Source organism: Lathamus discolor, chromosome 15 (genome assembly GCF_037157495.1).
Source record: "Lathamus discolor isolate bLatDis1 chromosome 15, bLatDis1.hap1, whole genome shotgun sequence".
NCBI classification, from domain to species: Eukaryota; Metazoa; Chordata; class Aves; order Psittaciformes; family Psittacidae; genus Lathamus; species Lathamus discolor.
The window spans coordinates 3,202,180-3,230,091 of NC_088898.1; the positions used below are offsets into that span (position 1 = coordinate 3,202,180).

The 27,912-nt window shown below is 44.2% G+C and overlaps 1 protein-coding gene and 1 long non-coding RNA gene across 5 annotated transcripts in view; one reads left to right on the top strand and one right to left on the bottom strand.

The window, feature by feature from the left end:
* Nucleotides 1-27,912, bottom strand: part of NR6A1 (nuclear receptor subfamily 6 group A member 1) — a 77,689-nt gene that overhangs the window by 41,714 nt on the left and 8,063 nt on the right. For 2 of the 3 annotated variants that reach the window (XM_065695736.1, XM_065695739.1), the window contains exon 2: nucleotides 20,051-20,110. The exons of the other annotated variant lie outside the window; for it this stretch is intronic. In XM_065695736.1, coding sequence (XP_065551808.1) covers nucleotides 20,051-20,110 — 60 coding nt within the window. The remainder of the gene's footprint in view (nucleotides 1-20,050; nucleotides 20,111-27,912) is intronic. 3 annotated transcript variants of the gene reach the window in all.
* LOC136022454 (uncharacterized) lies at nucleotides 398-26,742 on the top strand. 2 transcript variants are annotated; one of them, XR_010616173.1, is made up of 5 exons: nucleotides 398-489; nucleotides 13,010-13,039; nucleotides 22,327-22,452; nucleotides 24,104-24,172; nucleotides 26,643-26,742. It is a non-coding gene; the product is annotated as an uncharacterized LOC136022454 (long non-coding RNA). The 2 variants fall into 2 exon arrangements; XR_010616174.1 differs by lacking the exons at nucleotides 22,327-22,452; nucleotides 24,104-24,172; nucleotides 26,643-26,742 and adding an exon at nucleotides 15,825-16,346.

Here is a 27,912-nt window from a genome sequence, read left to right on the forward strand (position 1 = left end):
CCGCACTGCGAGATGGGGACGGGACGCAAACCGCGGACGGCCGCGGCGAGCGAGCGGGGCGGCGGCCGCAGGCCCACCCCATCCCGCCGGCACCCAAACAAGCGGCCCCGCGCCCCGCCGGCGGCGAGGCGAGGAGGAGGAGGGGACGGGGGACGGGGGGGCCGGGCCGACGGGACACCCTCCGGTGCGCGGGCGCGGCCCAATCAGGAGGCGACTCCGCGCGGATACAGCGAATCGGCGTCGCCGCAGCGCGCACGTGACCGGCTGCGCCCCTGCCCGTCATCTGAGCCCTATATAGCGGGGCGGGGGGCGGCGGCCGGCGCTGCGCGGCGCGGGGGCTCCGCCGGGGCCCGCGGACAACTCCGCCGCCTGCCGCGGGCCGGGCCGCGGCGCCGCCGCCCGCAGCCGCGCTCCTCGCCGCGCCCGCCGCAACTTTTCGGAGCGCCCAGCCCCGCGCGGAGCCTCCCCCGGAGCGCGCCGCCCCGCCAGGTAAGGCTTGCACCCCGCGCAACCGCCGGGGCGGGCGGGCGCCGCCGGGGGAGCCGCCGCCGGAGGGGGGGAGCGGGGCCCGGCCCGCAGGCCGCCGTGCTACCGGGGCGCGGGATTGGGTCTGGCTTTCTGTCCAGTCTCATTTCTGCACGTGTTCCTTTGTTCTCCGAACAGAAGCTGTTCTTCTTTTCTCCTCTCCATCCGCACGCACACCGGCCGGTGTAATGCGGGGTGGGGGGGGGGTTGCTCCTGCGGGTGCTGGGGCTGAGGAGGGGGGGTGCAGGCGGCTGTTTCCCTCCCCGAGGAAGCAGCAGGAACTCGGGCGATCCCCGGCGCTGGAAGTTGCCCCCGGGCCGGTAGCCAGAGCCGCGCGTCGCCCGGGGCCGGCGGGCAGGAACCGAGCCAGACGGGGACACAAAGGCGGGGGCAGCCCCCGGCAAGCCGCGGGGCGGGGACGCGGAGGAGGCGGGGGGGGGGGGGGGGGTGCCCCCGGAGTCCCGCTTTTGTCTGGCCCCGCCGGCCGGGCCGCCCCCGGTGGCACCTGCCCGCCCGCCCGGCGACGGTATCGCGACCAGCGACCGCTTAAGCGACAGTTGTGGCGCTCGGGGGAGGCAGGAGAGGGCCGAGGCAGCCCGAGTGCCAGGCTCGCCCTCTGGCCGTGCAGAGAGCTGTTGCTTGCACGGAACAGTCGATCAGCCCTGTCTCGCTTCCATTAATTACCAAAACCATTAGCTAACACCCTCCCCCCCACCCCGATTTACAATATCCCTCCCATTCCTGCTCAAACTCTCATTCCAGAAATTTTTCTTATCATAACTTACTCTAAAAGAAACTTAATCCATTTGCTCCCAAACCATCTGCAGTTATTCGCCGCGTTGCTTGCTGTGTACAATAAAAGGCTCACTCAACATGTACTTAAATCTGGTATGCTCCAAGAAAATAACGCTCAGGAACTTTTCCTATCTGTTTCTTAGCGAAACTAACTTGCTTCGAAAACTATAAGTAGAATTCCTCAGCAAGTTTAGGAAGTTGAGAAGGGGCTCATTCCCCCTCCTTGGTTTGCGCAGGAATGCGAGATAGCATATTTTAAAAGTTAATAAGTATTAAAAGCCACGAGGAGCATTAAAAGCGTGTTCCCAGCCCTGGTGCTCGCTGCAGCCGAGGTGCTGGGGTGTGGACCCCGTGGTTCGGGGCTTGCAGCAGAGGTTATTCACATGGCTGTTCGAGAAACTCCATTCATATATCCGACTACCTGGATTTGAATAGAAACCAGACAGCAATTCTTTCGTCCCAGCCACTATTCGCCCTGCTGGACAATAGCGATTTGTTAGCACGCAGGCACAAGCCCTGGGACACAAAGCTGGAGGCAGCAGAGATAGGGGCTTCACTGCACAGGAAATTACAGCTTTTGATGCACTGTTGGCAGGTCTGCCGGTTCAGAAAAGCAACATGACTGTGCCATGTTTAAGAGCTCCTTACTGCCATTTTTAACCACCTAGAATGTCATAAAAGCTTTATTGTCACAGTACATAAAATCATGAAGTCCATATGGTTACTTTTCAGCTGCAGTCGCTGCCCCGAGTCTGGAAGGCAGAAGCATGGTCTGGTTGGAGACTTTAAGTCGGGGGGGGGAAGGAAGAAATTAAAAGAATTTGAGGACAGAAAACCTCAAAGTGTTTATAAAAAGCAGAGATTTGTTGCTGAGGCAGCCCACGCCTTGCCTGGGATGTGGTGGGGTTAGAATGGACTTCATTTTAACAGCGGCTGTACATGGACAAGGCTGGACAGATGATTTCATCATAAAGGGGTCAGTAAATTTACTTGGTGCATCTCCTGTATCAGTTGTGGAGGAGGAATTACACAGTTGTGTCAACTTGGCAAATACCAAAATAAATAAGAAAAACAAACCACTCGGTGTCTGGTACCTCCCATTTCCCCTACTTTCCCCCCAGTCCGGAGTTAAAATGAGAACTCCTCAGAGACTGGGCTTTAATCTGCTGATTGGAGCCAATGAGCAGAAATGATCAAGATTAGAAACCCACCCAGTGGGGTTTATTAGCTAAGGAGCCTGCCCCTCGCTGTGCATGGTGCCTCAGCTCAGGGGTGGAAGTCTTCACCAGAGTAGCAAGAAGGTTGGGGCTATTCCTTGTCATTTTCCATATTTCCCATTATCCGACCTACCACGTTGGAATCGGGTAAAATACTCAGCCCAATTCCATATTGGGGCTCTTAGAAATTCCCAAAGGCATAGAGCATTGGAGAGCAGTTGGGAGTATGTCTATGTGCGAGTATCCTTACACACACAGCAGGAATGACTTAGCTCACCTCTTCACCCAGGAAAAACAATGAAAGTGAGAGTTCAGTATATTGCACTGGTGAAGGGTGTGTTTATCATGAACTGCAGAGATACAAAGTACCCTAAAATACAGCAAACAAAGGTTGGGATGGTGGCTGCTCCTGAGCATGTTTTATCAATGCAGTCCTTTTGACATTAGCAAAAAGGGAAGAATTTAAAAGCGAGGAAGACAGATCCATGTCTGGAGGCATCCAGGAAGTCTCGTGCCTGTCAGGCAGACGATACACTTGCTTCCATTGCTCTAGTGGGGCGAGGAGGGGGGGGTTGCCCTGTATTGCTAAAACAAACCCCATTTTTGAAACAAAAAGAAGTCAAATCCTCGCTGTAGCGCTACTTGTAAGATGAACAAAACACACACATATATATATGTCTATATAAATAATGTGAGGGGCCTGCGCATAGAGTTTTCAGCTGCTGTTTTAGAGCATTAGAAATACAAATGTGAATGTAAATACTTTTCCCAGGAGTCAGTCTTGTCTGAATAATTAGATAATTTCCTTGAATTCTCTTCCTGATGCGGTACAATGCTTTGGGTGTATTACGTCTCAGTAGCACTCGGGTGATAAGAATCAGGGGTAGATCACAATCAAGCTATTTTAATTTTACTTTTTTTTTTTTCCCTTGCTGGTACTTGCATACCCAGAAAGACCCAAAATGACCCTTTGAACAAGAATATTATGGATTATTTTTGTTAAATATTAAGGATATTGATGGTTCTGCATACAAAGCACTTACTGGTTAAATACTATACAGCGATCTTTTCTGTTACCTGCAAGATCCCTAATACTTGGTATTCACCCAGAGGCTGATTTTCAAGCCTACCCCTTCAAAGTGCTGCCTGAATAAATAGGATGGGTAGTTAAATTCTGCCCCTGCAGTTGGATCTTAGAGTTTGAATACCTGTTAAGCATGGCACTTCGAAGGGAAAACACACCATTAGAGGCTGGCAAAAAGAGCTTCTGCCTAATCAAAATAGCCATAAAAGGAATGTCTGGGCATAACCCACCCCCATCAACATCTGCATAGTCGGCTTGGACATGGGAATAATCCTGTCGTGCACATAAGAGGCTGCTGACGGCTGTTCTCCTGTGGTCAGGGGGTTTTTAAACTGCACATAGAAACGAGAGATAATTCAAAAGCCATCTTTTTCCCCAATTCCAGTCATGCCTATTCCAGTAGAGAGTTTATAAAGACTCCCAATAAAGAAGAAACCCGTTGGCCACTAACAGACTTGGAAGTTGCAGCTCATGCAAAAGACCAACGCGTATATAATCAGAGTATAATCTACAGTATTGCATTACAGGGTTAGTTGCCAATAAAATGCATCAGGTATGCTGAAACCCAGCAACACGCTTGGCAACTTAACAAAAAAATGTGGAATCCTAAGAATTTCATTTTATCTTACTAACAGCCAGCAGATGCTGTAATCATCTCAAAACCACAGTATTGATTAATATCACTCAGAAGCTGGAAATGTTAAGCACTCAGAAGACAATAACTGGGTGTTTTTATGTGAAGGAGAACATGGAAGCAGGGTTTTTTTTCTCTCATAAGAAGCAACACAGACACACAGGCTGGTGACATCACCTTTTTAAATAGACTTCAGTCATTCTGACTTTCCCTGCACTGCCTGAAAATAATTTGAACTGTCAGCAGCTGTCCAGAGCCATAAGACAAAGAAATTAACACAAGCCCCATGAATGACCATCGCACAGAACTGCAAATTCTGAGCGCGCTGAAGTGCTGCACCTCGGTATCCAAACCCTTCTGCATTAATCCCACCACCTAAACACACGTGTATGAATGAATACCGCAATCAGCTTGAGGAGTTCTGCCTGCTCGGTAGCAGGTCACTTCAATTCTCACTGCCTTACAATCCTACACAACTTGGTAAAGCCCAGACTGAGATGAGATGCTAAAATACGATGAAGGGAGTGCACTCAGTGCATTAACATGTCTCACAGGATGTTGCCAGCCGCTTGCAAGGAGCTCCTGTATGGCACAACTCACAATAGACATCAAAGCGTGTGTTCTGCTGGCAGCTCCAGGGTGAGGCATGATGGACCTCAGCAGCGATGCTGTCATTTCTCACCAAATAAATAACAGGCACATTGGAACAGTGTTAGTGAGGTCCAGCCAAGCACGGGTTATCAATCCAAAATATTCCTGTGCTACATTTCACAATTCTTAATGTAATAAATGAAATTAGAGTATAGTTTTCTTCACCAGTACCTTGTCATAGGAGCATTCAAGGCTTTACCACTTAGCTTCATTCGGCCTCAGTGGCAGACAATGTATTTACTTCAGCACAAAAGTACACATCATCTTTTCTCCTGTAGAAAGTCCATAGTGCCTTCTGTAAACAATGCTACCTCTCAAAGCTGATGTCATGAACAGAAAGGCTCAGTCTGGTCTACAGACAGAGGTGGCCAGGGTTTAACCATGCGCACTGTAATTTCCAGTCTCTTGTATTTACTTATTTACAGCTGCATGTGACACAGCACCCTGGTCTGTCAGCACTTCCCATCTACATAATCACAGTGCCTCAGACGTGGGTGCCATAGGTCTTGTGCTTGGAGCTGAAGTGATTAGTCCAAGGGAAGGCGAGAGCTCGCCAAGTCAGAGAGCATTACACCTCATGAGAAAGCCTGGGAAGCCCGACAGGGCGGCTGCATTACAGAATGTGGTTATACAAGGGACAGGAAAAGTCTCCTCTGGATCTCAGTGCTACGAATGGCTCTTCGGGTTCAGATTTAGGTGGGGTCTGAAATTCATATCTTTAAGATGATCAACACGTCTGCAGACAGGGGTCACATGACAAATACAGATTCTGGTTATAAAACAGAACGCATTCAAGTTTGCCATATATTTTTTCTGCTAAAGATTTAAATATCATGTGGCTTTAGCTTTCTTTCTGTTCACTGAATATCAAGGTCAATTAGGAATGATGTCTGGCTAGTACTCTCAGAGCAGATTAGACAGTTGCATCAAAAACTAGGACCATGTATAGGTCATCTGTTACTGTGACCTAGATTTCTGAGAATCTGTTCAATTTGTTTTATTGAAAACGTGGTACTCAGTTCTGTTTCTCATAGCAAACCTCTCTATAATAGCAGAAAATAGCTTTATTAGATACTTACAGACATTGCTTACTATTTCTTGCTAAGACACAAAATCAAATGCATCCAGCAGACTTGTGCCTGTCATCCATTTAATTTTAAAATAACTTAAGGTTCCAAAAGGCTTATGCCTTATAATCTAAAGCATTTGGTCCACATGCCAAATACTCAGCAATCTGAAATACAGAATAGCTTAGGTTCAGCTTTGTTTGCCCTATTTAATTCATCTTTTCCCTTCAGTAACCAGTGGATAGATGCAATACTTCTGCAGCCTCATCTGGAAATGAAGGACATACTTAAATATTTGAGTGGGGCTCTCTGGTTTGTATCATCGGTGCGAGCTTGGTGCTGGCCTCAGAAGATAGTGGGTTTGGGTTTCTCAGCCCCATGCCAGAACCAGACTTCCCTCCTAAAGGTGTTTACTTACTGAGTGTAACGATGTTGCTGTCTGAATTTTGACACTATTGCAGTACATCCACCTGTGCTTTCTGGGTTGTCATTCTGAAACCACATAAAAGCAGATTTCCATTTGGAACGTTTTATGACAGATTTCCTCTCCTCTCACAGCTCTTAATCGTTCCGGTTAGAAAGCAATTACTGAAACATAGATCATGCACAAACACACCAGTTTGTTGGTGGAGTTGGGAGAGGGAGAATGTATCTTAAAATATTAGAAACTATTTTCTGAACACCAATGGGTTCAGTGTAAAACTACCTATAAAAATAATGAAGCAATGGCAAAATCCACGACTCAAAGCAGTCCACCAACCAAATGCTGGCATTACCATCATCAACATCAGCCTCTATGGCTTGTCGTGCTGTGGTACACAGTGCGTGTAGAACAGTTGTGCTCTCGTCACAGAAAAGGTAGGTACAATCATACAGCAGTAGAAAGGGCACCAAAACAAAGACGAAAACATGCCAGTAGATTGAGATTCACGGATTAAAATCTCCAGTACTTACTCCCTCATAAATTATACTTAGTAATATCTGTTCCAATTTCTTCAAAGTTCTAAAGCCAGTTCTACCAAGTCATCTGCATTTTATACTACTTTCATATTCAAACTTTTATGTGCATCTCACAGCACACTGGGACCAATTTATTTTATAGACAAGATAAAAACCCAGCAATATTTGGGTGACGTTATCCAAAGATCATTCTTCTAAATGAACATAAGTACATTTTCCCCTTTCTGTTTCACATGATGGCTGCATTTAAATAGGCTAAATGTATAATTCAGAAAAGAATGGCTGAGTCCTGCTCACCTGGGGGTCGTATCCACATCCATCCAATATTTAAAAGCACACAAAAGCAAATAAATTAAATATATGAGGGGAGGAGGAAGCCTTTCTTCCAACAGAGTATTTGCCTGGTAACCAGATATGAAAGCAAGACTTTTTCCCCCCAGAAATCATACTTGGTTGTTCTACAAGAGCCTTCAAAGCTACTACTATTTTAAATTTTAACACCTGAAGAACAGTTGCAAAGGTGCTGCTGCTCTCTGGCTGAGCAGCATATACAAGCAGGGGGAAGAAAAACATGATAGAAATACAGCTGAAGTTCTGTCAAGTCAATGCTGTGTGTGCACGCTGTAGTTTAGATTATTTGTAAGCAAGGCTAAATGAATTTGGTGTGAAAATGTGAGCAAACAGCAGATAAATGTAGTGGAAATTGTTCTGCGTGTAGCACCCTTTCAGCTCAAAGCTCAAACCTCACAAAGACTGGGAGGAACATGGGGAAGAGGAGAGGATGGATCCTTCACCTGTCTTTTTCCTGCTCCTTACAATGTAGTTGTCATTTCCTTTGCTTCAGTTATTTACAGTTATTGGAAGTAAAATCTTCGTTGCACCGAGTGTATCGTGAAATGGAGTCTTACAAGATGACGGCACAAAATTGACCCGGAGGTGCCATGCTGCCGAAACCAGACCAGAGAGTGAGATTTCAGAGGTGTTTCTTTTGAGAAGAACTCCCAATCTTGGAAGTGTATCAGATGAAAATTGCTGGGTTATAAAGCTGAAAAGCAGAAACTAATTATCTTCAAAGGGACAGCTATCAACGAACCAGGAGGAGACACGATTATGAAAAGCAAATCCTTCATTTGATTCCTCTCCATCCATCCTGCTTCCCAGGCAGATAACCTAAGCTTTATCCAGCTAGAATTGCTAATATTCCAAACTGAGTCAAATGTAAGTCCAAACTAGCATATATATAAAGAAAAAAAGTAAATCTATATTTTCATATTATTACGTATGATCAAGTGTATGGACAGGGGTACACTGCGGCAGTTAAAATGAGAGTCATGTCCCTGGTCTGAAGGTGCAGTGTCCTGCTTAGGAATGAACATTCCCTCTGTTTTAATACAGTCTTCATAAAGATCAAGCCATACAAACAAAACAAGCACCTCAACTTTGTCTCCTGATCGCTTTGCAAGATACTTTTCCCATATTTATCAATTGCACATGCAGGTTCTCCACTATCTCACATGGAAGAGCTAAAACGATTCCTCCTAAAACACCCGCACCAGGGCAGGCATTGCAGTCAGGAGGAGCCCACACAATGCAGGCTGTGCATCAGAAAAGGAAACCTTCATTCCAAAAGACAGGATTCTCTTTAACATTGCCATCATTGCAGAAACAACAGGGGAATCTCAGTTTGACTATTGAGACTCATATGAGAACAGAAGGCATTTTCTGCCCTGCAAAAGGCCGGCCAAGTCCAACTAGTTCGCATCTCGGAGCAAAAAGGCAGTTCTCTCCAACAGAAGAACTAACTTTTACAAAGACTATCATACTGACGACTGTGCCAGCAGTTTCTAAAATGCTAAAAGGCAGAAAACAATCTGAGTAACAGAATCATCTGCAGTTTGGGATCATCTCTCTCCCTCCCAAAGCGCAGCCACAGGAACTATGCCTAAATTCACAGCTCATGGGGAATCTTTTTGATCTTCACAGAGACTGAGTTGCCAGCCAAGAAGAGCAGTCAGCATAGGCAGAGCTTCTGAAGAAGTCCTTATCCTAAATTCACCACCATAATAAAGACAAAGCATCCTAGGTCTAGAGCAAAGCAGCACTTCAGTGATGATGAACTGTTAGCATGTTTAATACACCAAAAGAGACAATGTTATTTATATCTACAGAAGCTGCTTACCCAGCATTAGGTGCACCAGGGCACTGTGCCACTGCAGGAATTCATCAAGAGGACTCCGGAGATTCCTCTCTATTAAAAATGATGAATCTAATATAGACAACAATCTTCATGACAACAAATATTATTAACTTAAAATATGGGGATAAAAGTTCACAGGGAAGCTGTGCAAATTCGGGAAAGAAATATGGTTTCATGGTTACTGAGTGCACAGAAGCCTGTCTCCAGAAGTCTCCGTGTTGAAAAGTGTCTGGAAGGCAGGAAATGATTAGTAGGAAATACACAAGTTTCTCCTCCTTGTATCCTTGTCTAAGCATCCATTAGCCACTGGTTTGGTTTTGTTTTAGAGTCAGAACTGCTTTATTGATTGCAGTCAACAGCTGCAGTTCAATAGCGGTCCCAAACGTCAAGGTAGGTTTTTTCCCCAACAAAGAGAATTCATAAAGTTATGTGCAATGAGATGAAGATGCACTATTATTAAGACATCCTGGGCTGACGTCATTTTTGTTCCGTGTACGCTGCAGGTACAAACAGCTCATAAAGGCAGCCCCAAAGCACATCCCTGCTGGGTCTGCTCATCCCCTGGGGTGTGGGAAAGCAGTCATGGTCCTGAAGCAGCTCAACTCCTCCCCAGTTTGCCAGGGTGAAACTGTACCGAGTCCTTTGGGAAGTTTGGTGAGGAGGCAGGCATGGCTTGTCCGAGCCCTTCACTTTACACAGAGCCAACTTTGGAGACAGGATAGCGAGCTGGAGCTTAATCCAGTGTGATCAGTCCTGTGTAAGTAGGTCAGCAAGGAAGCTTCTGACCATGGTAATGTCTTCCAGCCCCAGCCTCCCTTCTCACTACAAGCACATTTGACAAATACTTGCTTTAGCAGGTAACAAGGGATGAAGGGGTTGATTCTGAGAGCTCATGTGTGTGTGCTAGGAAGGTAAAACAAGTTTTGATTAAAAAATACAGCTATTTCACTGTTTCAGTGGCTTGGAAAAAGTTCAGTAAAGTGCTTAAAAAAACCCAGAGGGCATCTGATTACTCAACCTGGGATGTCAAGAACATCCAGAGTAGCTCATTCATAAATGCCTTATTTGAAAATATTATCATGTTTGGCAAAAGAATTAAAACCAAAGTGATTTTACTTTTCTGCTAAAATCACATCCTGAGACTTAGTTCAGTATTTTCCAAGAATGAGGAATGTACGATATAATTTATTTTGTTACAGATCACCTCCCTGTAGTACAGAAAGCTTTCCACTCCTCCATATGCTCTTGAAACACAAGTTCACACATCAAGTTTCTGAAGAGCAAGTCAAACCATTTTTCCCTGCTAAAGCCAATTTTCGATGTTCTGCATCCCCCTACAAACCAGAGCCATTGCCAAGTCCAGGGCAGTGTTGCTGTGCTTTAGCTGGCTCATTTGTACAGGTGAAGATATGAACGGACAGGATGAAACTCTCTAACCTTCACTGGTTTGCTTCAGAGACCTGTATTTCACTGGTGACAGTCTCATTATTTAATTGCTCTCCACTCATCTCTTCAGAAAGCTGCTCAGCACAGTGATATCTTTAGGGCAGCCTGTACCAGAACTGGACAAAGGATCATTTCAGCAGTTACAGAACTAAATGCAGATGCAACAGCCTCTATTCCTATTCAATAATTCATTGTTTGCACAGTAGTAAAAGTCAGATTGTGCACACACATGCAGTTAATTATCTACCACAGCAAGTGCCGCTTCGTGCAGTGGAGTCCTGTACGTTCACACATGGGCTCTATGCCTTGTTCCTAGACATGTAACTTTGCATTTGACTTTGCCAGAGCATTCATTTATGCTTGATTTATGTAGAGAACCACATTTGTGTCACTCTTCCATGTAAAAAACCCCAAGACCTGCTAACATCAGATACAGCACTTCTCCCAGGCCAGGAACAGCAATGTTTTAGGACACAGCAAATAGTCACTCTTAAGAGTGTGCCAGTTTGATCAGGTTCTCACTCAGAACTGCATTGAGACGTACCCGTTTGTCATTTCTAAATCTTTTTAGCATTTGCCACAGTAAATTTGTATCATACCAGTTTAAGTTGTCATATGGTATTAAGTCAGACACCTTGCAAAAGTCCAGGGTATGCTGCACCCACGAGCAGCCTTGTCAACTCAAAATGAGATCAAAAGAACTTGATGAAGTCCTCCATAAATCACTGGAAACCAGTATTAACATCATTTCTCTCAGGTCCCAGAAGAGATCTGCATTTATTCTCAGTAGCAGCATGATCGCAGCACTACGTTCTAAAAGGGCAAATGGTTCAGAGTAGTAGCTTTGTCCCTTGATTTCATGTAGTCCCAAGACTTGTCAAGTCCAAGCTCTTGGGCAGTTAAAAATCTCCAGTGCTAATTGTAGAAGATGGATGAATTTGAAGTGTTTTGCCATGGCATTGCTACCTAAACACTGACCCAAATTTCAGTGAAACAGCAGCAAGAACTAAAATTACTGCCAGTGATCACATGCTCTTGTCTCCCTGTTGTCTCAAGGTGTATTTACATGCTTACACCGCTGAGGTCATTTACATCCATGAAGAAAACACTTTTCCATCGTAAAAGTCTACTTCAGCAATCTGTTCCCTCCCCAGTTCCCATCATTACACTGATGACCTCACAGCATTCCCATTTCTAAGGCATTCCACATACAGAGCTAGTGGAGCCAGGTTCTCAGAGACCCATGTCCCATGGTTGGTGGCCTTCAGCATCTAAGGGAGGTGCCAGGTCCACCTGATGCTTTTTCCATAGAGAATAAGCAATAACAATTGAGGTGGCAACTGTCAACTATGGGCTGGTTGCAGTGCTTCCTAGGCAAAAGAAGTCTGACAGGAAGGTATGTTGAAGACTCAGTACAGATAAAGTCTGGGATGTGTCAGACCAAACTAAGCCTGCCGCAGAATAACAGCAACATCTGCCATGCTAAGGCAAAAGAATGAACAGAAGTTCCTCTACAGTAGCTTGGCCAGCAGTCGTTGAGCACAGGCTTTTCTAACTGCCCTGCACTCACCCTGCTTAAAACTGTCACGGGTGCTTTGCTCCCCACTGTCGAGGCTTCCATTAAGCATAAAGATATTTCAGTAGGGAAGGAAAACAGGGTAGAAAACAGATGAAAATTGACATGCCCTGTTTTGTGGTAAGACACAGGCAATCGCTTGAGCAACAAGAAGAGAAAGTGCTAGGACTATGTGGAAGAGAAGTATCTCCATGCTGGTAGCATCCAGTACTATAGTTTTCAGATGGCTCTCGCTGCAACAGGGTAACTCTCTAATATTCCTTACACTGTGTATGTATATACACACACAGAAGACAGAAAGGATTTGGAGAGTGAAAAGAGAACACTGATTTTATGTGCAGTTCTGGGGGTAAAACTTCCAACAACAGAACCGTTGTAAAGATTTCATTTTTGTCTGTCCCGAGCCTCGCACAAACTGCCCAGTTACAGTATCCGGAGAATTATTTTATCCTTTAGGATTAAGACCAAAAATCTAGCCGCTGGGGTGCTTTGAACTTTGCAAGAGGGAATGAGCAGCCAGGATATAGAAATAACATGTACGGTTTGGTTTTCCCATTAAGAAATTCAAGCTCTCCAATTGTGAGATGAGAAGATTAAAGTTACTAAGTCGAAGGTCAGCAGAGGTACAAAAGGAAGAAGAAGCAGTGAGTCGAGGAGAAAGCCTCTCTCACAATGTAGTTTAAGTATAAACACACTGCTTTGGTTTGTTAAAACAAGAATTTCATGCTGGACTTGAACTTGGTTTCCTTGATTTAGGTTACACCTCCCATACGTAGTCACCCTTCACAATGAAGCCTAACACTCGAGGCTGAGCATCACTTGTTATTAATTCAAGTTTTCTTTGTTCTCTCCACCAGCTCATACTCCAAAAAGACGGCAAGAAAAAGGTGAGACTAATTTTCAGAGAATTCTTTTGATTTTCAGTATGAGTTGGTATTTAATGGTATCTAATCAGTCCATTTAGGGGCAGACTACAAACTGTATTCTCGGAGCAAGCTCATCTCTCAAACATCTTAGTATAGTAAGTTGTTTCAAGTACTTTATTAGACAATACACGTGCTGTTAAGTTACATATAACAGCTCAGGATATTCAGAGGGACACTTAACAGTCCCTATGGCAAGAGAAAATACTCAATTAAAAGCAAGTCTCCAGAGTTTTAAGTGATAAATTGCCCCATAACTCTGCAAGGCTCCGCTTCACTCACAGCAAAGTTATTTCAGATATGGCAGCAGATTTCATTTTTAACAAATGAGCTGCATGGTTTGAGAGAGAGGAATTATTTGCAAGCCAGGTGGCAAGAGAGAAGATAATTGGACAGATGCAAGATAAAGGTTTAAAGAGAATAACCCCCTTTTTTCCACTTCTCAAGGGAAAGCTAATACAATTCTCACCAGACATGTATGTGTTCAGTTTACAACTTGCACTTAAGCTGCTCCAATAACGTTCTAGATCGTATTGAAAGCGATGAGAGGATCAGAAGGACTCCTCAGGCAGTGGTTCACTTTGTGCATCCCAGAACACCAGGCTGCTTGGTCTCCACTGCGGGGAATGGAGGACTCTGACGCTGAACAGAAAACGCCTCTGTAAACTTGTGCATGGCATACAGACTCATTGGTGGCTCAGTGATGCCCATTTGTGCTTTCATCAAGAAGAGAGGGGATAGGCGCTGTAGGAATACAGACATTATGTACTCCAGTAAGAAGCAGACCCCTCTGCTATCACTTTTGTTGGTTTACAGTTATGGGTGTCCCCCCTCTTTATTCAACTGAACTTTATAAAGAAATCTGAAACACTCTGAACACCTTTAGTGTAGCTGTTTAGAACGCATCCACAGGAAGGCTTTTCCACAACTGCAATTCAGATATTCAAAGCTGCTTGAAGAACACTAAGCCAACTTAGCATCCATAACTGTTACACTTCTGCAATTCATTAGCCCTCATGGTTCCATTTTGTAATTAAAATACTTGCAGTTTAAGACTTCACAATAAAGAATGTGCAGTCCTCAGCAGTGTTTCCACTCCTAGTCTATGGAAAACATATGCATGGAAAGTATGTACAGCGCATGTATACAGCCATCTTTGGATAGCTTCAGTGAACATTCAACGCTGTCGGTGAGTTTGAGAACTAGAAAAAACCATCGACCGTTGACTGTACCTTGAGGTTTATCACAACCCCTCTGTTAAATGGAAAGCTCGAGCCTTCATAGTTTTACACATATGGTTGCCATTAACAGGTCATGATTTACAGATTATATTAAGAACTACAGAGGTTGAGTTTTTCCAGTTCTACTTTCTTCAAAAATGAATTGGTGCATAAGAAGTATTTGTTTTCTTTAAAAAAAAAAGCTATACTAGAGCAGAATTTCTGTAAAAGTATCTAAGAGCAATGGAAGGTTTTGTATGGGCAGCACAAAAGCAGTAATGTGTCCACACCATATGGTATACTTGGAAACAAATCTGAGCATGGTATACGTTCAAAATAGCAGAATACAGGCCAGATCAGGAGGGAAGCCTCGTTTCCATTTGGGCTGGCAACTTGAGCTTTGCTGGAAAAAGCTTTGGAATGTCAGTTCATTTGCTCACAGGAACCTGCGCTCGATTTCAGCAGCTGCTCACCGGGAACGCTGGCCGAGGACCGGATCCCTCCCAGCAAGGTCCAGCTGCTCCCACGACTCAGGCTGTCGCTTTACAACCAGGCAAGCAGGGAAGTGTCCTTCCTTTCAAAGGAGCAGAAAGCCCAATGCACGGGCACCTCAGCAGTATCTACATGGACCCTTTCCACCCCATCTGGGTGATGGGACACGGGACTGCATGCAGCAGGCTCTAGTAGCACATGCCTTCACTAGGGTGCAGGCACAGGGACTGCAGAACCCATAAATGAACAAAAAGACTCAATGCATGTGCCAGGAGATGTTGTCCTGGGCTGCTGTAAAAGAGATCTTGCATAATATTACTTCTGTATATGGTCACAGGTGGGCAGCACTTAATAAAACAGGTACCTGTGTCAGGACCAAGACAAAGCACAGGCTTTTAAAAGTTAAGGCTGTTCCTTTCAAGCCAGCTGTACACCTTTATATGCTCATATCATGACCTAGCAGCATTAAAGTATCAAAACCAGGCTTTCCCAAAACATAGGCTAGTAGAAGGTGGCTCAGGTGATAGTTACATACACCGTCAGGGCCTTCCTACCATAAAGGAGATTTAAAAATCCTGAACCACACAATTTAGCTGTCTGAAACAGTTCTCAAAGCAATAAGCCACTTGTCAGTGGATACCTCAATGAACATGATGGTGGTGGTGTTCTTCTGATAGCCAAGAACTAGACTCAATGAGGGCATGATGAATGCTTTCAAGCAGGATGTCTCTCCTACTGGTGTAATGTGAATACTTCTGGCAAGAGGCCCAATCCTCAGTGAGTTAGAGAACAATGTGCTTCTTGAGATTTTTATAGAGGGTGTATGCAAGGATAGGGAAGCGTCACCCATTTTCAAGCCCTTGGGGTACACAGAGTCAAGAACCATATAAACTACAAAACAGATATTTCTGACTGCAAGAATCTGTAGTATAAGTGGAATAAACCAAGCAAAATAAATCACCTTTACAAAAAAGGTGATTTATATAATATTTTAAATGTAGTTTCTAAGTATTTTTCTACTGCTCTCCCTGTGACAGTGTACTTGCCAGAAGTCACCAAGATTTTAAGCCCTGTAATAGTTGTATGTTCTGAGATCAAGAAGGCTGCAATATGGACTATTCCATAGGAAACCACAGTAACAGTGCTGCGCAACTTCAGCATCTAATGGCTGCAATCAACATTCATTGCTGTCGGTGGGTTTTAATTCCTATCAACTCACTGATCAATGAATGCAAACTGCGGACCAGCTACCGGAGAGACCGCGCACTCTTACACCTCAGCGTGTCTGTCCTGCAAGAGAAGTGAATCATGCTGAAGTAGCGCTACACTCGAGCTCTGCCTGCCAGTAGCTGCATGAAGCAGGTCTAGGGCTCTACCACCAAAGACATTCAGGACACATCATCCAGCTGCTTCTTTCCAGGCACCTTGTTTTGTGATAACAAGCTCCTCTTCAGTTCAGTATTCTACGAGCTCCAGCAGCAGTGCAAGAAAGATCTCCTGCATTTCTGTACAAGTCTTCTGCACTGCTTACTGAATCCCATTAAAAACAGTATCTTGCACCAGGTGTGTTCTTGCTGTTGTTTGGGTGTTCTGTTTGTTTGGGGGTTTTAAGAGAATTTGGAGTTACTAAGTTTGCACAAGTAAAGTATTCCTCATTCATACTAGAAAATTTAACATTATGTGTCCAACTTCCACCACAGCTTTACAGCACAAATGAAGGCTTGTATCATTGGAGCATTGATATAATTTGTGCTGCAAAGATGTGGTGTTGGCTCCCAGTGACTTTCTTGACACCTTCCTTCCTCCTAACCCTGAAAACCCACCCCCAGTGACACAGCAAAATGGACCTGCAAAGGCAACACACCCCAATAGTTTCTCCATTCCTGTCAGAGGTTATATTCCACAAGCACCTCCAGCCAAGTTACCTCCATCCATCCCAGTATCTTTAACTATCTTTAGAAGCTGGGAGATGACAGTGAGCTGCTACTATGGCAGCTATTCCTGAAATTAAAGCACATGTGTATCAGAAAAATGTCAAACACAGAGAGAATGCACTTCAGTATTGCAGATGTTCATCAGGTTGTAGCCCTCGCCACATTTCAGTGTTCATGTTTCAGCCACCCACTCAATTCTTCATTTTACAGCATGTAAGTGATAGCAATAGAGCCATAGACAGCATCATTATAAGCCTCCACAGCACTCAGCATGACACAGCAAAACCATCCCATTACCACCAAACAAGAACCTTCCTGGCCTGGGAAGGAAGGGGTCACATTTCAGAGGGTGATGGATGAAAACAATTGCCTCTTTCTTCTGCCCCTTTCCCCTCAGATTCCCCAAGTCTCTGCTCCCAAGCCACCTTACTCTCATGATGTACTCCTGAAGGATTTTACACCAGGCTGGACTCTGCATTGTGATGTGCTCCTTGGTCTCTCCTCTGCTGTTGCATCCTTCTCCCTAGAAGCCCAACCCTGCCTCACCTAAGAGTTTAGATAACTTGCAGTGATCTTTAGCCCAGGTTAAACTGAGCATTAAAAGCATGATGTAATTCTTAAGAATTGCACTGGGATTTTCAAAGGGGCAAAGGGGGGGCAGAGCAGTTGATCAAATAACTCAAAGTCACACTAAACTACGTAGTCCTTTGGTAAATCTCTACTTTCGGTAAAGTGCAGACCTATAGCTTTACCTGGTTATAGGAAATTAAACTTCCTCCTGAGTAAGACAAGCTATGGAGCAGCACTGAGCCCTATGAAGGGATCAGCAAGAGATGACAAAAGACAGAAGTTGTGGAACTTCAGATTGATGGTGATAAGAATAGGAGGGGGCAAAGGGGAATACTTGCAATGGTACAAGATGCTGTTGCAGGAGCATTCTTCATTGCTGTGGTGGGCAGGGCAAGCTGCAGTTACAGTGGAAAAGATTCTGGATGGAAAAGCTTTGTGCAGGAGGAAGTGAAGCGACAGTGCAGGGGCTGGCTGCCACGGACAGGCTCATTCACAAGTGAGAGTGCACAACTTGCATTGTTTTTTACCAGTGTCGTCTCTCACGTGAGGCACAAGAAAGCACTTGTGTTACTATTTTAAGCAGACACTTCAGCCAACTGGTTTCCCCCATATACACCCATATGGAAACATACAAGAGGTGTTCATCCTCACTACAGTGAGATGTGAAAATAATTCACTGCAATTACTCCGAATAAGACATTTTAGACAAACAGGAAAAGCTATAGTAAAGGTACCATCCCCCTGTTTGTTAATGCAAAAGGTTTAAGCAGGTGCTCTGCAGACCTCAAGTGCTCTGGATGCACAAATAATGCTAAGAATTCAGTTTTCTACCGCTGTGAAAATCCTCAAGTTCTTCGCTTTAATCATGTTTGGTAATTAGACAGCAAGGGAAAACGCTTCCGGGGAGCACAGCTCAGGAGACATGTTCAGAGTTTTTCAGAATCCATGCTCGGGAAGTTTTAGATGCTTCTGGCACCAACTGTTGGCTCCCTACCAGAGATCACCACCCTGCAGAGCCACCTGCCCCGGACCTTGGCCAAACTGAACACACCAGGATCTCACTGAGCACCAGCACGTCCAGTGCTGCTGCTACAGAAGCTGGACGGGATCGAACTGCCCCAGCAGGAATTGCCAGGGCTCATCTATCACCAGCCAGCGATGGCCACGCTCACTGCAGCACTCCAAGGCTGCCCAGTTGTCCACTCAGACCATGTGGCAGGACCCCAGCAGCCACCAGCACACCCACACCACGGCTGCTGCAGCTCTCTCTACCCACCAGCACTGAAGGTGGATCAAAAGACAGGAAGACGCCAAAAGAACTCAAGGAGCTCAGTTTATTTAGTTTATCAAAAGTTTATATAAAATATCTTCAGAAGTTTGACAAGCATTTTTTTCAGTTTAGCAAAAGATAACAGACATGAAAGCTGGAGCTAGACAAATTCCGACTAGCAATAACATACAATTACTGAGGGAAAAAGAGGGTCATTCAGTTAATGTTAGCTTTGCTTTTAGCGTTTGGCAAATACATCCCAACGTGAGAATGCTGTGGAAAATCTAGTTCTGTTTTGGTACCTTTCAATGCACAAGAGGCCTGAATGCAGTAAATCTGAGCTGTGCCAGGTTACCATGATTCAACAGAGTATTATCCAATATACCTTCATAAACCATACACGTGTCTAAATGGCAACTTAATTACTCTACATATGCATGTGAAATTATCTGCTTCCAGAGAAAAGTCATCGCCCACATGAAAACCTAGCCAGATACCTACAAAAGTGGGCTTTATTGAGCAACAAGCACGTAACTGCTTGCTCTGTGTTTACAACTCAGAGCCTGCTATACATTCATTCCACATGACTATTCTCGTCATAAAGGAAGGAACCGTATATTCCCATTGTAGAGAAACCACAGTTCTCCACAGCTTTAAGTGCGAGTCCATCAGCGTGATGACACAGGGAAGGGACAGTGTCCTGGTTCTGGCAGGCTTTTAGCAGTTTTGAACATCTGAACGTGATGAGCTGTCAGCTAATTGCCTGCCACATTTGTAACATCCAGAAGATTTCCAAAAACATGGCATGAAGAGTTGCTTTAAATGAGGGATTTGCACAGAGCTCATCCCTCTGCTACAAGCAGTTGTTCCGTATTTCTGCCTGTAACTTCCACAAGTCCAACAAGGACTTGTTGCCATCTAGTGGATTGTAATCGACAAAATACGTTTGGTCCCTCGACACAGCAAATGCCACTAGATGGAGTATTAAGAATTCTGAATTCATTATTTTAGGGGTCCAACAGCTCAGATTTTCAAAGCCTCAAGAAGTCACAGGCCCAGAAAGACAGTGAAATTGAAGAGGATTTCATCAACTGCTTTCAGTTCCATGAGAAATTCCAGGCTACAGATATCCAACCATAATATTGAAACACTTCATATAGATCCTTTCATGTCAACGTAATTTATCAGCACCTCAGGTGTTCCTATCACTACCATACAGGCATCTATGTTACAGCTTTCACCAATACATCCCTGGTGGCAAAGATCACCTGCAACCTACATCTGCTGGTGTATACAGTAATGTATAGACCAGTTCTTGACTACTGGGAGAAAGAAGTGATCAACTGTCAAATATGGGACTCCCACTTCCATGAATAAGCATTAGCTCTACAACTTGTCAAAGTCTCGACCATGAGGTATGAATTCACATCTCTCTTTATATCAAGTAAAAATTCCACCTCATCACAGGTGGCAAGAAAAGGGTACTTACTGCCCATGGAGTTCATAGGAAGGACAGGAGAGGAGGAACTCATCTGCTCCACATCTGTAGCTAATGGGAAAGTGAAAATGAGAAAGTTGTGATGTGCGTATCACCAAGGAGTCTTTCATTCTGAAAACTTCCATTTACATGTAAATTCATTATGCATGTCTTTGATCACCTGAGGAAGCTGCTTTGAGAGGCAGTTAATTTTTAACAGCATCATCCTTGCCTCTTTTGAGATATTTCTCTCTCATACAAGTTATCTGCAGATCTCCTTCTCCAAGCAGTGATATTCTCAAACCATTGCAACTTAGATTGCCAACAGCAATTCAGAACCATTTTCAGCACAAAAATTCTCAATTATATCAGCTTTAAAAGGTATGCAGTATCACCTTGTAAGCAGAGCTTTACTGTGGAATGAAAGGACATTATGATCTCACATCTTCAAAAGATTCCTGATAGGAAGAGAAATCCCCTTCCAAAGGCATGCAAAACGCTGGCATTTGATGTGGAGCAGTATCACAAACAAGCATCTTTGAGATGCTCCAAAAGCTGAAAGAAGAAACAGAACTACTTTCCTGTGTTTTGTCAATGAAAACCCCCAAATTCAAAATGTGATCTGAACCAAATGCCAGAGACCCTCTGCATTTGGGAAAGGGTCCACTTTTCCAGGACTTAAACCAGGAAAGAACCATCTTCCAGTAACAGGCACAGTTTTAACCCAAGATGAAGTAAAACAAAGATAGATTCTTTGGGGCTTGGTCTCTCAAATAACCACGTTCACTCTTAGCACATCACCGCAAACATCCAAGTCAAACAAATCAGTCTCCATCTCCATCATTTTGATGCTAGTTTGTACCACGTAATTACATATTGTATGATTCTCAGTCAGCTTTAAGACCCAGTAAATGCATACTACAAGTTTACATTCCCAACCACAGAAGGCAGGCCCAGAAGCGTAACTGCAGCCCACAGCCAGGGTTTGCTGTCAGTCCAAATCCCACGCTCCACATTCTTACAATTCCCATTTATCCAGCAGCAGGCAGCTCCCTGAAGACCACTGTTTACACGGAAAAGTGCAAAGTTCTGCTCCAATCAGCCAAAACCACAAACAAATGTAAACGCTTTAGCAGACCAGCTTTACAGAATGTGAAGAGCAGACACAGAACCATGCTTACGTTAACTTAATCCTCCTGCCATGCTTTCCTGCCACACCTAGTAAGCGCTTTGCTTAGGAGCCTACTCAGTGTCGCTACACAAAGCTAGCAGCTTTAATTTCACACGTTAAATACCAGCCACAGTTAAGAACAGCAACAAACACAAGCGCAGATTTGTTGAGAAATGTTGACTTATTCCTGTCCTAATCTCCATTGAATTAAAGATATTTACTGCCCAGAACATTCACACACTACTTTATAATCTCACTTGGCTCTTCCTCACAGATCTCGTACCAGTGTTCAGGAAGCTGCATTTCCAACAGTCACACTCGAATATACCTTACAGGTCTCTCTGGTATGCTTGGTGAAAAAAAACCAAACTGATTTTGTATCTCCCTATTTTCCACCTTCATACTATAGTCTCCCTAACGTGGGAAATGCCAGCCCTCCGGCAGAGCTAACAGGTTATACACTATACACATTTTTATTAGCAAAATGCATACGTCATGTGCAGTATAGCAATTTCAGACACCTGGAAAGAGCTTTATCTTTTTTCCTATTTAAAGGTGCATATGCTTTCACATACAGCCAAAATAACGCTAAAAGGGCAGCATTAGTTACTTCTGTTCTTCTGAGAATGATAGGATTTAGCCTGTGTAAGTATCAGTATTAAGCACAACTCAGCTTTCAGAAAGGTTGAAGTGACAGATTAGCAGATGGTCATTTAAAGGTTACCTGCTGCTCTCTGGCAAGCAGAGGTCAACTGCCCAGCAAGCCAGCCAGATGGCACGGAGCCGGCTGCCAGCAGCAGCGCCGCTTAAGAAACCATTGTGTGAGTAGCAGCCACGATGGGTAGTAAGCTACACCTGCAAACATCTGGAATAGTTTATCAAGTATCAGTCAAAAAGCATCTGAGTAACGCATGTGCCTTCTGAAGAGAAATTTGAGTGGTGAGCATTTAGAAAGCCGCTGTAAAATTATCTAAGTCCTGTAGTTTTAGGCTGTTCACTCTAACATCATGCTAAAGGCTGTAAGTAACAGAAGTCTATTTCCCAGCGATGCTTGGATAATTTTAGTTCATGCCTGAAATTGTATATTTTAATTACTGTTTCTAATGTGTTCACCCAGGCTAACGCTGCAGTCACAGCTGTCCGGTTGTTCAAGTTTGAAGTTACAGAATTGCCTCCGTGTCCTGTCAAGTGCTGCTGTAAATCAAATGATGCCGTAACGCAGACTGCACGAGCATGGAACATGGCAAGTCTACAATATCAGAAGATAAAGTAGCATTACTTGTGCTTTTATATACAACTAGCCGTGAATAAGCGGATTTTAAACAGCTCTTTATGAAACCTGGCAATGCTGGGTTTGTTCTCTTATTCATAACCCCTCGCCCTTCCCTCCAGACCTTTCTATCTTCATAATTCTATGCAACACATTAGGCTCCTAAAAACAATTCAGCAAAGAGAGAGGAGATATGGATAGCAACCAGCCAAGATTTGGGGAACTGGTTTGCTCCAAAAGATGAAAAGAACAAAAGTCTGCTGAGCTATGTAGAACAGCTGCTGCCAATACAACTGTTTACCCTCTGACCTCTCCTCTGCCCAGTAAGTGAACAGTGCCAATTGTTTTCTTGTATTATATAGTGTTTACAAGCCCAGAGTGGCATGAAAGGAATTAATAATTTAGCTCATGGAGCTGATGACCTTTATTGGGGTACCCCTGTTTGCTGAGCAGAAATCAGAGCAAAAAGCTCCCTTGAAGCCACAGGGTTTCTTTAAGAGTTTTTGACTTTACAGCCTAATTGGCCACCATAACATAAATCAATTATTTCTCCTGTTTCAAGCAACAATGCTACCTATTCTCAACCACTCCATTTCTGACTTCCCTTGGCTCAAGCCAGGCCTTGTTCTTTGACTTTTACAATTGTCTAGTAAACATGATGGCAAGGACAGCTTGGAGAACTTAGCAGCATTAGGAACATTTGGGAACACTGGCAAAAAAGGTTATGCTATTTTGAACTTCTCTTGACCTTTGACTGCCCTTGTCCCTGTTTATGCTAATTGAAGGGTATATGGGCTACTCCTAGAAATGAACTTAGCCTGAACCTGTGACATAACATTGGACTTTGAAGATACCTGAGTTTTGGTACCCCCTCCCCAAAGGTTGTCATCTTATACACAGGAAGAGTACAGTAGGTAAAACATGGTCCCCTGAACAAACGCAGGGGCAGCCGAGATCAAAGGCAGAACATGCTGATTCAGCGAGTTGCATCATCTTCCACCGCTTCTGACCAGCTGCTTGCCTGCTGAAGATCAATCACACACATGGATCTGCTTGGTAAATCTGCAGCGGTGCTCATGGGGTTGCAAACAGAAGGACATTTGCATAGCAAAACCTCAGTAAGTTGGATAACTTTTTAGTAACGCCTTTCTGAAATAGCCACGCTAAAAATAGGAATTCTGACCTTGAAAAAAAATAAATGCAGCTAATGTAACATAGGATGATTAGAGATTTCTCCCTCTAAAAGCTGAAACTGAAGCATCGGAACTTCCAGGTAAGAGAGGGCAACAACATCCCTAACACCTTTCAGTAGAACTATACTTTGTTATCATTGATTAATTCAGGTTGGAAGGCATCTCAAGCTCATCTGGTTGAGCTCTGCAGTGGAAGCAGACCTAATTTCAAGGCTGGATCACCTTGGTCAGGGGAGACTGTGTCAAAAGCCTAGGTTGAGAAAATTGCTCTCTCTTCATCCAGGGATCCAGTCATTTGATCACAGAAGGAATGAGGTTGGTCAGGCATGACCTCCCCTTGGAAGACCCACAGTGCAAGTTCCCAATTACCTCCCTGTCCCTCAAGTGCCTGGAAACATCCTTCATGAGGATTTGTTCCATACTCTTCGCAGGGACTGAGAGGAGGCTGACCAGCCTGCAGTTTCCCAGATCAGCTACTATTCAGCAGAGCCAAGTTAAAGGTAATTCATTATCCCTTATCAGCTAAATTTTACTATACAGAGACATTCCTCCCCTTTCCCCTACATCGGGGTAGAGCTTCTTGTCTCACTTCAACGCTGAAAACACACACTGTTTGGAAAGAGGAGTGGAAAGTAAGGTCATCTCATACGTGTTTTCTATGTTAATGAAAGGAATTTAAACCAATCATAGTTCCTGCTTACCAGCATCACTGAAATGAAACATTCATAGCATAGTATATTTCACATACTTAAAGAGCTGTACCTGCACTGTATTCCTCAATAAACACTATACAGACATTGTTAGTTTAAACGCCTGTTTACATTCCAGTAAAATTCTGTCAGCATGGTATCTGATTTATTGATGCCATCAAAAGTCACAGGATTCCTGAAATGCCTCCTGAGACACGAAAATCAAAGCAGAAAGGAGATGTGTGTTGTGTGGTATCAGCTTTACCACATATGTTCTGGGCTAGATTTCCAGAAGCTGCCTGTGTTTTCTGAAACAGATCCCAGTGCCCTTCCTGAAAGCTGACCACTGCTGACATCTTCACCAGGAGATTCAGCAGGCAGCTCTTCTGTAACACGGGTGGTGGAGATGGAGGAGCCACAGCTCGCTAACACCGAGGTTCATTAGAGCTGTTCTCAGCCAGCTCGTTCCTGTAAGGGGGCTCATATAAATTTCACATCTTATTTTAGACTTTCAGGCTACAGAAAAGGAAAACTGAAGTGCACAGTCAAACAGCAAAGCTTTTTAGAAAAATAATTACACTGAAGAAAGCCTCCTTCTATTATTGTTTCAAGCACCTTACTCATGAAATTCAGTGATCTACAGCCTTCCAGCCTCATTGAGTACTTCCCTTTCAGCCACACCAATGCCAGTATCTTGGGGTTTGTTGGAGTGAAAAGCTTACATTGAGCATTTGGCCTCCCAGGGATGGGGATTACATAGAGGCAAGAATCAAGGGAAACTTGATTCCTTCTCCCCACCTACCTCTCTGCATAGCCTCTACCATGTTTGCAAACCGTATTAGCGCCTGCTGCTTGCAATTCCAGAAACACTTCCCTTTGGGGCTCATTCCAGCCACATTTGTCTACTGCTATAATCACATCTTGCAGGATGCCACATCTCTTGTTAGCTTTTAATTGTGGTAGCACACATCTAAGCATCTTAAAAAGCACATCAGAAACTGTTTATCAGGTAGAAAAGATTTTTCAGGACAGAAACATCATTCCTATTATTTGGTTATTTACTGCTATTTGTTTCTACATGTACTAGAAAATTACCTTAAATATGGGGGGGGGGGGGGGTGTGAATCAAGCAACTGCATTTTTAAAGGAAGCTCCCATTCTTCTCAATGGGATAATAACTTTGGAGTGAACTCAGTATGCACTGTTGTTCTGAAGAACAATCTGAAATTTTCGTTCTAGTTTAATCTAACTTTATAAAAACAATACAGGAGTTTTGCTGGTTTCCATGGAAAGGCAATGTACAGTTTTGCCTTTTTGAATCTCAGGTTTTAAGACATACGATTACAAGTTTTTGTAATTCTAAAGTAGCTGATACATACATCTCCAAGGGAAAATCTATTTCTATTCTTCCTTTGGAAGCTGAGCAGTCTGCTAGGTGAGCAAACACAAATGTTTAAAGATCAGCAGTTTATATACTTTTTTCAAAACCTGGGTAAATATCCAGTAGCTGTGATTTACCGTTCACTTTATTATGCAGCAGCAAAACTCTATCTTATGTGTATTAAGTCATCAGTAAGTCATCTCCCACTGTGCTGACAGCCGGAGAGGTGAAGTGCATCAGTATCTTCCCTTCTGTACATGCATACAGCTTGTTCACCACCCACTTCATGAAAGCAAGACCCTGCTCATGAGCAGACTGCCAACCTCCAGGGGCAGCCTTTGCCCACCCCTCCCTGGACAGGCTGAGCCACCTCTCTTCACCCATCTCCCCAGCAGCAAACAGGAGCATGTGCTCCAACAAGAGCGCACAGCCAGGCCCAAAGCTGAACTGTGCATACTTGACCAGTGAGCCACTCAAAACCAAATCACTGATGCCAAGGAGCTGCTGTTTGTGATAAGGCGCTTGTGCTCTCTCCTGAAAGCCTCAACATGCTAAAGCACAGAACAAGCACTACAGAATGGCAGTGATTTCAATGGGCTGTGAGTCAAATTAAAAGAAGTCAGGAAACATTTCATTTGAGGGGCTATTCAGGCTGATGCTAGAGTTCTGCACAGGGGTAAGGAAAGAGATTTAGTACTCCACTGTATCTGTGTGGGGATCCACGTGAGTCTTCCAGCTACCCAAACTGTAGCATGCTCATCTGCAAAGCCTCTCAGCACAAGGAGACTACACTTCAGCTGGTTAGAGTCACAACAAATATTAACATGCTTTTAAAGTCATAGCTTAATTTTTAATCCCTGTGACAAGACCCATCAGGAATGTATTCCTGTCATTCTGCAGGTGGATGTTACAGCATCGGTACAGTACAGCAATCATCAGGAAGGCATCACTCAGTGCTATCAGCACTGCTCCCTCTCTGCAAGGCTATTCTATGCTTCAGGCCATGCAGCCAAGGCAGGACAAGACACAGGCATGGCAACTGAGTGAGATGTATACACCCTCAAGAATATATAGTCACACTTTGTTCCTTGACTGCGTGCTCAGCTTTAAACAAAGACTAGGACAAGTCACTGCAGACAACTGGCATGGCTGCAGTTCAGACATGTCCACTGAATAAAGAAACATTAAAAAAAAAAATCAATGAAAAAAGCAGCAGATAAGCACCCAGCAGCTCTGCCAGCTTCCAGCAGTGTTTAACCTCCCTTCACTTATTCCATTCCTGCAGCGCTTGCCAAGCTTGCACTGCGAAGTACAGGGCAGAAGGCCACCACAGCCCCCATTTGTTCTGATAATATTTCTCTGGCAGCTGTCTCAACACCACTTGACATCTTCATACTTAACGAACCAGGAACTCTCGAGTTCGTACCTTGTATGTTAATTAGAAATTAATCACTCTAGAAACCAGAATGAGAGCACTCCCACCTAGGCACTCCCTGCTGTTCATCACTGTCATGTTTCACAGATGGCCGCGTTCTGCTTGGCCAGCGGTGTGGGGTAAGGCTTGTCATTTGAGCACGAGCCTACTGCGCCCCAACCACAAACCGTGTCCAAGCTCGAAAACATCTTACTCTAGTGAAGAGAAAAATAATCCCTGTGTGACCTGATCTTTACTGGAGGGAATACGATGAGACTGGCTGTAGCACTGCCCCAGTGCACTGGTGAGGGCCAGGCTGCACAAAGCAAGCCCCAGAACACCTACAGGGGAGCTTTTGCATGCTCCACTCCGGATTTCACTGAAGTTTGGTTCATGCAAAGCCTCCGTTTTTAAGCTATGGATACTTACGTGAATAAACTTCCTAGGTATAGGAAAAAGACTGGTGTGTACATTATGGCGTACCCTTAGCAGTTTACCATTTTGAGCTGCAGGGTGTTACCCTCCCTTTACTAACAAATAGGACAACTTTTACAGGAAAAAGTTGAAAATTCCTAATAATCAAGGTTTTACCCAAACAGCAATAGCTCAAAACGAGTCCAAGAAAGAGGGTTTCAACCTCATTTTACACCAGACTAGCACTGAACTAAAAAAACCTTAAAGATTATCACCAGCTCTATAAGAAAGCTGCAGAGTTCGAAGGGCACCCTTTCAGAGCAACACTAATGGTACTCTCTT